Genomic DNA, 13,360 nt, shown 5'->3' with positions numbered 1-13,360 from the left:
CTGCGGCCCCTCCCGTTGCGGAGCACGGGCTCCGGACGCGCAGGCCCAGCGGCCATGGCTCACGGGCCCAGCCGCTCCGCGGCATGTGGGATCTTCCCAGACCGGGGCACGAACCCGTGTCCCCTGCATCGGCAGGCGGACTCTCAACCACTGCGCCACCAGGGAAGCCCGGTTTTTATATTTTTGAAGAGTTGTAAACAAACAAACAAACAGACGAATGTGTGACAGAGGCAAAGTGGTCTGCACAGCTATATTGACTATCTTGGCCTTTTACAGAAAAGTTGGCTGAACCCTGTTACACACTAAAAACTATGGCAGTTTGCTTTCCAAGTTTTCATGACTATTCCTCTCTCCTACTTTGATCTGGACTTTCTCTTCCTTTCATGTCTATTGCTTCTGTCCTACTCATAAATTTTAAATATATTCTTAGTAATTTGTCCCCAGTGTGAACACTGTCCTGGAAAGGAGACTTTGTAGGTTAGTTTCAAGTATTTACATTTACTGATCTTAAACTGGTCCATTGCACTTTCTAGCATTACTTGATAATTATTTTAGAATTACTCTGTTTTCAGGTTTGTTGCTTCCCTCTGATTTCTCTTACACAGATACTGATAACATGCAGGTTCATGATAACATATTGGTGGTTTGTCCACATCCACTTGTATCTTAGGGTGTAAGCGTATAGACCTCATCAGCTCGTTTTGTCATAAATGTCTAAATGCCTTTGATTTTCTATCTAGTTCTTCTGTCTCTTTTTATATGAAGATTCAGGAAGCCACCACTGCCACCTTCTTCCCAGAATCAAACTCACTCATTTTTTAACAACTGTTTGCTTAATTTATTATATTCAATTTGATTTCAGGAAAATGTTTATCCTGAGTATTTCAGTACTTTAAATAAATCAACACGTTCATATTTTTTCTGTTTTTCTCCAGAGTCAAGTTCCCATTATGTAATCTCCCTAAAAGCTTTTAACAACGCAGGAGAAGGAGTTCCTCTTTATGAAAGTGCTACCACCAGATCTATAACCGGTAAGCTCAAGTAGTTAATCCTCTTGTGACAAGGTATTTGAATTATGGTGAAGAAAACAAACTAAAGTGAAACAAAACAAAATGCAAAGAAAAAATGTATGTAATCATGTCCTAAGCCTTATGTGTATATGTATACACACCACTTATTATTTTTTTGGTTATCAAAATTGAGAGGGATTCAGTCTATAAATTAGTATATGGAATTAGAGAATATAGGTCTCTTATTCTGTCTTCTCCCAGTAGTTTCATGTTTTGGCGTTCTGATACCACTCTTCATTCCTCTGGGCAGCTTGTTTCAAATCAATGCAATGTAGACAAGAGGGTCTCTGCAAAACAGGCCACCAAGTGCCTGAATGGACACTTACTTCTTTGCAGAGGGTCCTTCAAGCTGATATGACAAGGATGAACTGACCTCATGGGGCTGGCTTGGATTTGGCTGTGTCACCCAGTGAGTTCTTTCTGAGCTGGGCCAATAGGCCACCCCAACAGTGTCCAGGGCCTCTGCACATTAAAAGGATTGGCTGCTTCAAGGACTTCTTACCTCTAGGAATTGCTATGTGAGGTGGACTTGCAAGGTAGCACAGGAGAGAAACAGGGCTCAAGGAAATGAGAAAGGGATGGGTAAGAAAGTGAGACCCAAGCCATTTATGGAGCCTATTTGTGAACAAGGCTGGACCTACTCAGAAGTAGGATAAGTACCACCTCTGTGAGTCTTGTTCATGACCCATCACATGACCCAAAGTCACATGACCACCCCAATAGCCTTATTTCTTTAATGTGAAAGTAAAACCCAAGAGTTCCATCCTTTTAATGAATACTTTGATACTGCCCCCTTTCAAAACCCACAACCCTCAGACCTCATTCAACTTATCAGCTATTTTCACCTGAATGAGAACAAAGGATCTGAGAGCAGGATTTCATACCGAGCCCCAGAGAACATGCAAAATTACTGGGTTGCCTGAGTATGAGTCCTGGAAGGTAGGAATAAATGAACATAAAATAAATAATGGAGTCCTATGACTTCTGCTACCACCTAAATTTATGTGAACTTTGTGCAGTTTGTTTTCCAAATTCAGAAGCTTCGTTCATAAACTTATCTTGAGAATTACAGTTGTAAACAAAATTCACAGTTGTTATGTGATGGTTTTCAGAGCACACCATCACTTTATTGCTTTCAACCAGATTTCCCTGTAAGGCAAGGATATTACTCCAGAGTCTCCTTGACTCTTTGGCTGCTGGTTTCAATGTCTGTGGTCTGTCTGGAGTGGTATGCAAAAGCTTGGGTGCATGTCAGTATATTAATTTATCTGTGGAGACAGTATATATCTTACATTGTGTTATCAAAGGGCCCATGGCTCCCCAAAAAAGGGTAAATATGAAATATTACCCTAGAGAATATTTACTGTCAAACGTGTTATTTCTAAATATAGAGAGATGAGGCAATTAGAAGGCCAGGATGGAAACTACAAGGTAACATGGTGGAGGGTGGCTGGGATTTCCTCTTCCCCTTATTCTCTTACTCTGCCAAAGTTTCTTTGAGAGATAGCAGCCACTTTGACTGTGCCCGTCCTTCCCATAATGTTTATTCAGTAAGCCAGCTCTTTCTTGCCTAGGTTAAAAGATGGTAAAGAGTCACTGATATGGCTTGTGATCAGACCACACAAAATTGTACCATGGTCAGTCTTTTAGAACTCTTATTTTCTTACCAAAACTAAAACCCACAAAGAAGGAACACTAAGATGACCTGCCAAAAGTCGATTTTTGAGCAGAAACTAGTAGTAATAGCGATAGTAGAGTTCAGATAAGCTGGATAGGTTACTCAGAAAGAACTATTTGAGGTGTTATTAACTTTTCTCTCCTGAGCATTTGTTGTCATTCTTTAATTCTTAGCATATGGCATTCCCAGAGTGGTTTCTAAAATACCAGTGATCCATAAGACAGTTTTTTCCTGCCATGACTAATCCAAATGGATCTGAGAAATAAAATAATACTGAAAGTTGGAAAACGTGTGAGGAATTTTCTTACTGAAGAAAAGTCAATAAGGGATTGGAGAGGATGAATAAAACCAGCCCTTTCCACATCCCTGCCTAGATGTGGCAGACTTATTTTACTCTGTTTTCACACGTCATGGAGAACAAAGGACAAATAAACAGAATCAGAGGTTTAGATTCTGTGAGAAACTCTTTCAATAAGTGTGTCCAAGGGCTACATAGAAGATATTTTCAGTCTCTGAGCTTCTGCAAAGTATTCCCATGAGCAGTCTTGGAAGAGGCCAACATAAAGTAATAAAAAAAAAAAAATCAGAGGCAGTAAATGCATCAGGCTGGAGTAAGTATCAGGCTATGGTGCTTTCCAGATGGATGTGCTCATAGATGCTGGTCTACTCTGGACTTCATCTCATTCAGAACATATCAGTGTTAGAGCCAAGGAAAGTTTCACTAGGTCAAATGGGCAGGTTGTTTCAGTTTTTTGCTGCACTTTTTGCAATTTTATTCCATATTGTTGTAAAAATAAGACATTTTGAGCCTGGAGAAGGGAAGAGAGCAGGGGAATGAGGTGTGTTGTTTGAATTTGTTTATTCTCATTTGTTTTATAAATGTCTCAATGAAGTACAATTGTGTTACTTTTTTAAAAGCTTGTTTTGAACTTCAGTATGTTGACCATATGCTTATATGTTCTTACCAAAACAACTATTAGGAATTGAGTAGGTTTCTCTTTTTAGCAAAAGGTTTAAAGCTATGTTTTGAGTTTTTGTCTTTTTTTTCACTCTTTTGTATATTACCACTGAAAATCAGTGGTATATAAGGCACCCAGGAATATGAGGGGAAAAAAAAACTGGAAAAAAAAAGTTGTCTATCAGCAAAAGAACTGCTAAACAGTTAGTGTTTAGCACTAACTGTTTAGGTACCTGGTGTTACCTAAGAAACTACCTAAACTACCTGGTGGCACAGTGGTTAAGAATCCACCTGCCAATGCAGAGAACATGAGTTCGAGCCCTGGTCCAGGAAGATCCCACATGCTGCGGAGCAGCTAAGCCCGTGCGCCACAACTACTGAGCCTGTGCTCTAGAGCCCATGAGTCACAGCTACTGAGCCCACGTGCCACAACTACTGAAGCCTGCATGCCTAGAGCCCATGCTCCACAACAATAGAAGTCACCACAGTGAGAAGCCTGTGCACCGCAACAAAGAGTAGCCCCCGCTTGCCACAACTAGAGAAAGCCCATGTGCAGTGACAAAGACCCAATGCAGCCTAAATAAATAAATAAATAAAATAATTTAAAAAAAATGTTTAGGTACTTGGTTTAGGTAGTTTTTAATTCAGCTACCCAGTTTCTGACCTGAGAGGGGAAGATAATTAGCAGTACATGTAGCAGATATTTAGAGCAGTGCTTGCCACCTGCTACTAAGTTCTGCTTTGTTGGAAATACCGTAGTGTCTGTACCATCCAGTACAGCAGGCACGAGGCTCATTTGGCTGTCAAACATCTGAAATTGACTAGTGCAACACAATAAATGAATTTTAAATTTTATTTAATTTTAATTAATTTAAAGTTAAATTGTCCATTTAACTAATGGCTATTGTATTAGCCCAGCTCTGGAGGAAGTGGCAAATAGAATGACAAGCCATGAGTGGGAAAAAATAAAAATAAAAACTCCTGTAAAATAAGCAAGAAAAACTTGGCCAGGTTAGAAATTTTTGAATTACATAAGTTCATAGATATATACCAACAAACAGCATTACTTGAAATTTAGGGATGCATTCTGGAACTGAGACTCCAAGAAACTCAACAACAAGTCATGAAAAACATACTTTTCTAAAATCCTGAAATAACAGGATTGAGTATTACCGTTTCTTAAAGTAGAATCATGACTTTTCAAAATCTTATATAGGGTACCTGTGAAAGACTGTAAAGTTAGTGTAGGTGTATCAACAAAACTAGATTAAGCAAAGAAACAGCAGTTAGGGTAACACGAATATGAGTTGATCTAAAAGGAGTTTGTGATTGAGAGTAGTCCTCCCTTGTGTATAACATTCTTCTTGGTAAGTCAGCTGTGAATAGAAACAAGTCAAGTGAGGCAGCACCTGCTCTAGTTTCGCCAAAAGGTTCCACCTATGTGCCAGCCTGATGACAGATTGCGATCCTCCTGCAGTGTCTTCAGCTGCCCCTTCATCATTTTATAAATCCATTTGGGTTTAAAGGAGCCCTTAATAAAAAGACACGTCAAAGGACATACAAAAAGCCTGGGCTCTGTCATTAAATTTTAAACACATATTTTTCTTTCTCTCTCTTTCTGTTGTTGTTTTGGTGTTTTTTTCTTGGTCTTCCTTTTGTTCTGTTTTTGTTTTCAGATTTTATATTTTGCTCCAAAGACCACAGCCCAGTAAATGACTAAATAATTCATTGGAAAACAGTGATGGCTAGGGGGTAGATATTTAAAATTCAGTGGACAAAGTGAAGTAATCATCAGTATCAGCCCTCAGTCTCTATTTAAAAATATAAGCTCTGTATGTTTACTGCTTCAGGTACTCTACATTTTAGTATGTCTCATCTCCCCAAATGCCATCAAATGCCTAGCCTAAGAGCTCATCTTGTTTTTTGTTAGTAAGGATACATGTTATATGATTTCAAGGAAAATTTTAACAGATTTCAATGTCTTAGGTAATAAATAAAAGGCTCAAAATTGGACTCTAACTACAGCCACAAAATAGGCTCCCCTGATTCTGACATCCCCAGCATAAAAACAAATATAAGATTTTTCTAGAGAATCTTATGAAACCACACACATCATTATGCAGATTCTGTTTGTGTTATGGATGTGTGTATCTCAGCACTGATCTCATCAGGTTGTAGGTAGTTCATTCTGTCTCCCCACCCAATAATATGAAGTCTTTCCATGGAACTTAAAATTTTCAAGCAAGGAATGTAGATATAGAAATGCCATGAAAAACTTAATTACTCTGTGAGAATGTGGGTAAAATGGACACTTCTACACTTCCTCTAAGAATTTCAATCTAACCAAACCATGTGTTATGTAAACCCAATTATCACATCATTGAACCATGAGGACCACAGACTTGGTCTGCCTTTGTGCAGTCATAGCCATAGACAGATTGCTGTAGACCTCAGGGCCCTTTGGTCTTTTATCCTTTGTTTATTTCTTACCTAAACAATATTTATGCAGATAGGATCTAAGCAATAATAAATGCATTAGAGAAAGCAAATCAAGTTAGAGAAGGAGAAAAACAAATAACAAAGCAGATATTAGGTAGGCATTTATTTCATTTGCAGGAGGAAATAAACCAGACACTCCTTAGTATTTTGTTATTTTAAGTTATCTGCATAGTTATAAAACTGATGAATTCTATACTGGATCTTTTAAGAAACAGTGTACAGCATTCCAAGAAAAAAATGGACTTTTAAAATATATAACTAGACGTGACAGCCAAATTGATAAAACCACTTTAAGGAAATGAGTGAATTATGGAAAATAGTCAGTTACTTTTGTAATCTAGCAATACTGTTTCTAATGAGTTTTCCGATTGAATTAATTGTATTTTTTTCTGTTCTTCTCATGTTCCCTTTCATCATTACTGCCATGCATTTAACTCATTGTGATGTGTTGCCACTGATGTTTATTTTTTTAACTCTTTTATTTATGTATTTATTTGTTTGTTTCATTTGGCGGGTTTTTAAACCCAGATCCCACTGACCCAGTTGATTATTATCCTTTGCTTGATGATTTCCCCACCTCGGTCCCAGATGTCTCCACCCCCATGCTCCCACCAGTAGGTGTACAGGCTGTGGCTCTTACCCACGATGCTGTGAGGGTCAGCTGGGCAGACAACTCTGTCCCTAAGAACCAAAAATCGTCCGAAGTGCGACTTTACACTGTCCGGTGGAGGACCAGCTTTTCTGCGAATGCGAAATACAAGGTGAAGTTTGAATTGATAGTGTGAAATTTCACGTGAACTGTCATTTGTTTAATACATTGTTTTAAATGCATCCTGAACTGGCACGAGTCATTTTGCTGCAGTGACATGAAATGGAAAACAAAGCCTTTTAAGAACTCAATATCTCGAATTGGCTTGGGAATTATTGTGTCTTAGGAAACAATTCTCTAAGGCAAGGTAGAAAAATGCCAAGAGCTGCAAAATGTTATTTGAATTCCACCAGATGTTGGGTTTGTATAAATAATGTGATTCTGTACAGGGGAGCGCCATTTTCTTTTGAAAATAGCAGAGCTCTACATTCATTTTTTGGTGTGTTTCTTTTCATTTGGAATCTAGATTTACGCCAGAGGCACCCCTATTAATGTTACAGAGACCCATCTTATAGTGAATATGAAAAGGAATACATGATGATTTTTTTATACCATCCTTAGATGGTGAACACACTCTAAGCCATTAACATCTACTTCCTCATTTAGCCTTGAAACACCCTCAGGTGGTAAAGAAAATCCACAATGCACACTCCCCTTTAGTTGATATGAATTAGACCACCGCCCTTATTGTTGTCCTATCACTGAGTCATCTCACAACCCCCCTAAGAGCTCCTTAGAGATACATATTTGAGGCACTGTCATGACTACCTTCAAATCTCTATCAGCCAGCCTCAGCAACTCCAACAAATGGTTATTTGTATACTGGAACGATTTTGTTACCTCCTAAGCCTACCACATGCTAGTAGTGTATATAAACAATACACAAATGTAGAATAAAATGAGATCAACAAGTAATTATTAACCACCTACCATTTACTTAGAACTATGCCAGATCATAGAGGCAGTTTAACATGCTTTAGCTGTTATTTCACATACTTAAAATCGTTACTTATAATTTTGGAATGCATAATACATTCAGCTCCATAGGTTTACTTCAAAGAATTCGTAAGTTATTCAAGTGAGGTACTATAATAAAACACATTTAAAATATTCACAGGATGATTATTTGGGGTGGAGATTGTAGCTTTAGAAATAAGAGCCTAAAGCGGGGGCGGGGAGAGGGCGAATTGGATGAAGGCAGTCGAAAGGTACAAACTTCCGGTTATAAGAATAAGTAAGTACTAGGGATGTAATGTACAACGTGATAAATATAATTAACACTGATGTATGTTATATATGTAAGTTGTTAAGAGGATAAATCCTAAGAGTTCTAATCACAAGGAAAAAAATACTTTTTCTGTTTATTTAATTTTGTATCTATATGAAATGATGGGCATTCACTAATCTTATAGTTTTGTGGTAATCATTTTATGATGTATGTAAGTCAAATCATTATGTTGTGCACCTTAAACTTACACACAGTTCTGTATATCGATTATATCTCAATAAAACTGGAAGAAGAAAAAGAGCATAAACGTTACCCAACAACAAAGGAACCAGTAGTTCAACCCGGGCACTCCACAGTCTTCATACTCCCCTTATATCCCTTCTCTTTACCGCTCTACTGGGGTGGCTTTCAGGGAGAATCTGGATCTCCCAATACTTTATCCAATGTTCTTTCCACTAAACAGCTGTCTTGCTTAATCCAGACTCAAGCCAGTGGTGATTTGGGGGGGATGAGAATATCCTTTGGAAATTTCTAACTCTCAAAACCCCAGATTAAAGGAAAATCCCACCAATAATTTTGTAAGTCTGCCTCTTTTCTCCTGTAGCCATGCTGGATCTGCTTCTAGTTTCATTCAAGCTTTAAGTGGCATAAAATTCACGTTTCGTAGTAAATCAGTGTTTAGTTGAAACCATTTAAAAAACAGTTTTCTTTGGTTCTGCCTCCCTGCTAGGTCAGGTACTAGGAGAAACTCTCCAGGCACGTCCAAATAGTATCATTGATATAAAATATGCTCTAAGTATCCTATCTATCTCCTTACAGTATCAGATTTAAGACTCAGCAGAACTATAAATAAGGATAACATTATCAGATAAGACAACTGATGAAACACATGAGAGCATTTTTTTAAAACTCTCTTTATATACAGATTACCCAATTCTAAGCTTACTTTTAAAAGACTACTTTTAAAATGTTATGCTCATGGTTGCTGTACTTTGTGGATACATTCATTTCACAGTGGCTGTGGGTACCTTGCCAGTACGTGAAATGTTCTGAAGGACAATGATTGTTCTCTGCAGAATGATTTGAGTTTCAGAATTTCTGGAGGCGTTTTTTTTTTTTTTTCAGTTGAAGAGTCAATAGAACAGACCCAGGATTATTGAGTCTCATAAAGAACGCCTACAGTGTGAGACCCAACCCAAAGCTAGCCTCTGTAAGGAGAGGCTGTTTTCTCTTCTGGATTGAAGTATGAGAATTGAAAGAAATATGTTAACTGTTTCTCTCCTCATCATCTTCCCTGACCTAATAAGGCTTTCCATTACTAACGTTCAATCCCTCTCTCACACATACACACTCTACACCCACACCCTGAGAAGCAGGGTTAGAGGAAAGAGTTAGGTAAGCTGGATAGCAAGGAAAAATGTAGAGCATATCTGGTCTACTAGAAAGACATGCATTAAATTTAAATTTTACAAATAATAGTAATAGACTACTTTGGTTTTGCATTTTGAACTTTTCAAACCACTGTCATATCTCTTACTTCATCTCATTCCCCACTAAGCTTTATAGAAGCTAGGCAGAGCAGCACAAGGTAATGGGGGAAAAATACATACATGGAGTCAAATAAATGGGCTCTAGAGTTGGCTTTCCTGTGTCCTGTCATGTGACTTAACTTGTTTAATCTCCTTTTTTCTTATCTATGCGATTGGGATATTGATATACTATCAATATAAAAAGAATAAGTAAGATTCTGCATAGCTAAGTAAGCATGTGGAGATCTTTATGAAGACTTGGATAGGTTGTATAACTTGACAAAATTCCCCATGAAACTAGAGCTGGAACTCAGATAAGCTGATGGCTTTATCCAGGCCTCTCCCCCCAGGAGTACCCTTCAACTTCAGTCCCACGTCGAGCCATAATCCAGACATTCATATTTTGATTGTCCAAAACTCTATATTGGCCTTCCTTATCAAATGGAGAAATTTTCTATAATTTATTTTCTACTAAAGTGATTCATCATTTGATGTTTTATATGACTTTCCATTCAAAATGCTAGTACCAAATACTAGCATGGATATTACAGGAGATAGAAAGTTGTGCAAGACTCAGTCTCAGCCCTCAAGATGTTTACAATTCAATGGCGAATTTATCAAAATGCTGTAAATATGTGTTTGTGTGTGTGTGTGTGTGGTGTGTGTGTGTATATACACCACACATATAGAGTGCCCATATCTCACACTAGACAATGCATACAATATTGTAGCTAACATTTATTTAGTACTTACTCTGGGCCACATACTATGCTTTACTTGACTTATTTCACACTTTAAATCGCACTGTAAGGTCAGTGCTACGGTTATTTCCATTTTATAGATGAGGAAGCTGAGGCTCAGAGAGGTAGTACCTAGGTATTCTGCCCCCCCCACACACACATACAGCCATGATTTTCCAAAATGTCAATACTTCTAGGCTACTGATTTATGTTGAATAGTAACTTTTCATAAAGTTCCTGAGAAAACTCAGTGAATTAATGGCATTTATAGAATGCAAGTGTATCATTCAAGAATACAAACAAGGCATATAAGAATTTAAGAAATACAAAGGCAACTATTGCTTAGTTGCCTCCCAAATGCCAGTTGTGTCTATGCTCAAAGAGAATAGTTTTATCAACGTGTGGTCTTCCCTCCTAGCTGAAATATTTCTCATTGCCCCATTTCTCCCCTTATTTCCATTTCTAAGACTTAGAGGTATTCATGACAGGGAAGGAGGGAAAGATTGGAAGTTATATCAGCCTATCAGATACGAGCTGCCCGTTTCGTGTTTTATTTGATGGAGTTCTATCTTAGTCTACAAAGTATTTTTACATTTATTTAGGGCACACATTTTTACAGCTATTTTTAAGAGCTTCTGATAAATGTTTATGAGGTCATCACTTAAATAGGATGGATGGGCACATCATCGAAATGTTATTAGAACAGTTAAATATTTATTTGATTTTATAATGAAATGTAAGATTTCCATAGCTATAATCTAAGAACGATTCATAGTAGAATAAAAAAGATAGACCACACTAGAATAGCTAAGGGAGGATATAGGTATGACATAGGTGGAGACAAAAAGTTTTCCTTGATTTTACTAGACATAGATATATAACAAATGTAATAAATTTAAAAGTAAAAGTAAATATTTAACCTTGGAAGATGATCAAGATCTAAATAACAAGCATAAATTGATATGTATAATAGGCCTAAATAGTTTTAAATTTGCCTGATGATATGGAAAATACACATTAACCTGGGAGAGTAACCTTTTTCTTCATTACAATTTTGATCTTTTGAGTAAGCAGTAAAGACAGACAATTTACTTTCTACTGAAATATCCTTAACCTGTTGTTTAAAAGACAAAGAATGTATTCAGAAGACCAAAAATATTAACACTAACGTAATCATTTAATACTTATCCAATTTATTGTTCTCTTCCTGATCAACTGCTCCAATGACCATTCTTCAATGTATATTTAATGTGACCTGTGCACAAAGAAAGAAAATTACACAACACAATATTGCTTTTGTCCATTTTCTTTATAACAGCTATATAGATTCTGGAATCACTAAAAGTTTGTATCATAAAGAGTTTTTTAAAAAACCATAAGCAGTAGAGCTCTAAAAATTCATTTTATTACCAGTGGACAATAATCATAACAATCTGTGTAAAATATATAAAACATTAAAGCCTCTGAAAAAAGACTTCAATTATTAGAAATAAATTGAAGTTAAAGTCAGTGCAGATAACCTTAAAAATGGAACTGACAGAAGGAAGTGGAATTGGTCCTGTCTCTGTGGTTATTGCCTCACTTGGGAAAATTTATCAGCTATCTGCCCCTTTTAACAACGTAACACCTGATTTTATTGATTAGATTTTAGATGTACAATCAGCCAGTGTAAACTGGTACAGAAAGAAAATAAAGTCAGTGCTGTGTCCTAGGTCTTCCGCTGTTTGGAAATAAATTCCTTTTTTGTTGGCTTTTGATAGTCTTCTTATGTGTCTTGATTTACCAAGTTCATTTCTTTTTCTCTTTTCTTATTTCCCACTTGTTTAGTCAGAAGACACAACATCTCTGAGTTACACAGCAACAGGCCTCAAACCAAACACAATGTATGAGTTCTCGGTCATGGTAACAAAAAACAGAAGGTCCAGCACATGGAGCATGACTGCACATGCCACCACATATGAAGCAGGTATGTGAAGAAAGGCTGGCTTTGAAATTTCTACTCTTGATATTTGGTAGTGGTGTTTTCCAGGTACCAAGGAAGTTGGAACCTGTGTCCACCATGATGTCTAAATTATACCTTATTTTATATAAAATCATTCATAGCATTTTTATATCTAATATATATCCTCCCCACTCTAGATAAGAAGAAAATGAGTCCCCAGTGTATTAAGTGATCTGGTTTTAATCTGTATATTAATTTAGGAGACCTGAATAGAAATCTTCTTTTCAATACATTTAAGCAAAGGCATTTTACTCTGTCCAAAGCATGTGTGTCTTTGATCAACAGACATCCTAGGTATTTACTTTTTTGGAAAGAAATTAGATACAAAATGAAACATTGCGTTACAACTGTAGTCTCATGGACGCTTTACCCTAAATAACTTCAGCTGACTGTGGCAAGAAGTTTCTGGGGGGTCACGTTCACTGTTTGGAAATAAGACACAGCACAATGGAAAACTTTCATGCATTTTGCAATAGTTCAAGTCGAGAGTAAATGCAATTCATTGTAAATTTTACCAGTCACGTTTACCATGGGTCATAAATGTTGAGTTTATAACCTTAGCAGACATGCAGTGCACTTGGCATTTATAGTTCACAGAAATACAACATCTGAAGAAAAAAGGGTTTAACATACTTTTTGATTACTTTCATGGCATAACATCATCTGTGGGGATAAACTGTACCACACATTTCCAAATTTTAAAAAATATGCCAGTAAAACTTTCATCTGGGTAAGTTGAATTTCTTTTTCCATTAGAATTTGCCCAATGGCATGGCAGTTCTAATTTTTATTTCAGGCTACTACCTTAACTCTAAGTTCATTGTGAATATTTTTTACAATTTGAGGGTACTCCTTTCTATAAGAAGTTTTTTTTCTAGTTGTTTAATTTCAATACCTTCTTCTTCTATTTTACATGCTTATACATATTAAATCATTCTCCTAGAATCCTGCCCTGGATGTCAATGTTCTTAGCTTCTTAGGGAGAATAAGACAAGCTGAATGAGTTA

At 36.9% G+C, this 13,360-nt stretch overlaps 1 protein-coding gene across 1 annotated transcript in view; it reads left to right on the top strand.

The window, feature by feature from the left end:
- The window catches only part of DCC (DCC netrin 1 receptor), a 1,189,680-nt gene that overhangs the window by 1,037,798 nt on the left and 138,522 nt on the right, over positions 1-13,360 (top strand). Inside the window, 3 exon segments of the mRNA XM_007471661.1 lie at positions 936-1,031; positions 6,734-6,966; positions 12,179-12,317. Coding sequence (XP_007471723.1) covers positions 936-1,031; positions 6,734-6,966; positions 12,179-12,317 — 468 coding nt within the window.

The sequence above is a fragment of the Lipotes vexillifer genome, unplaced genomic scaffold (genome assembly GCF_000442215.2).
Source record: "Lipotes vexillifer unplaced genomic scaffold, Lipotes_vexillifer_v1.1 scaffold195, whole genome shotgun sequence".
NCBI lineage: Eukaryota > Metazoa > Chordata > Mammalia > Artiodactyla > Lipotidae > Lipotes > Lipotes vexillifer.
The sequence above is the reverse complement of the archived record's forward strand: the minus strand, read 5'-3'. Positions and strand labels throughout refer to the sequence as shown.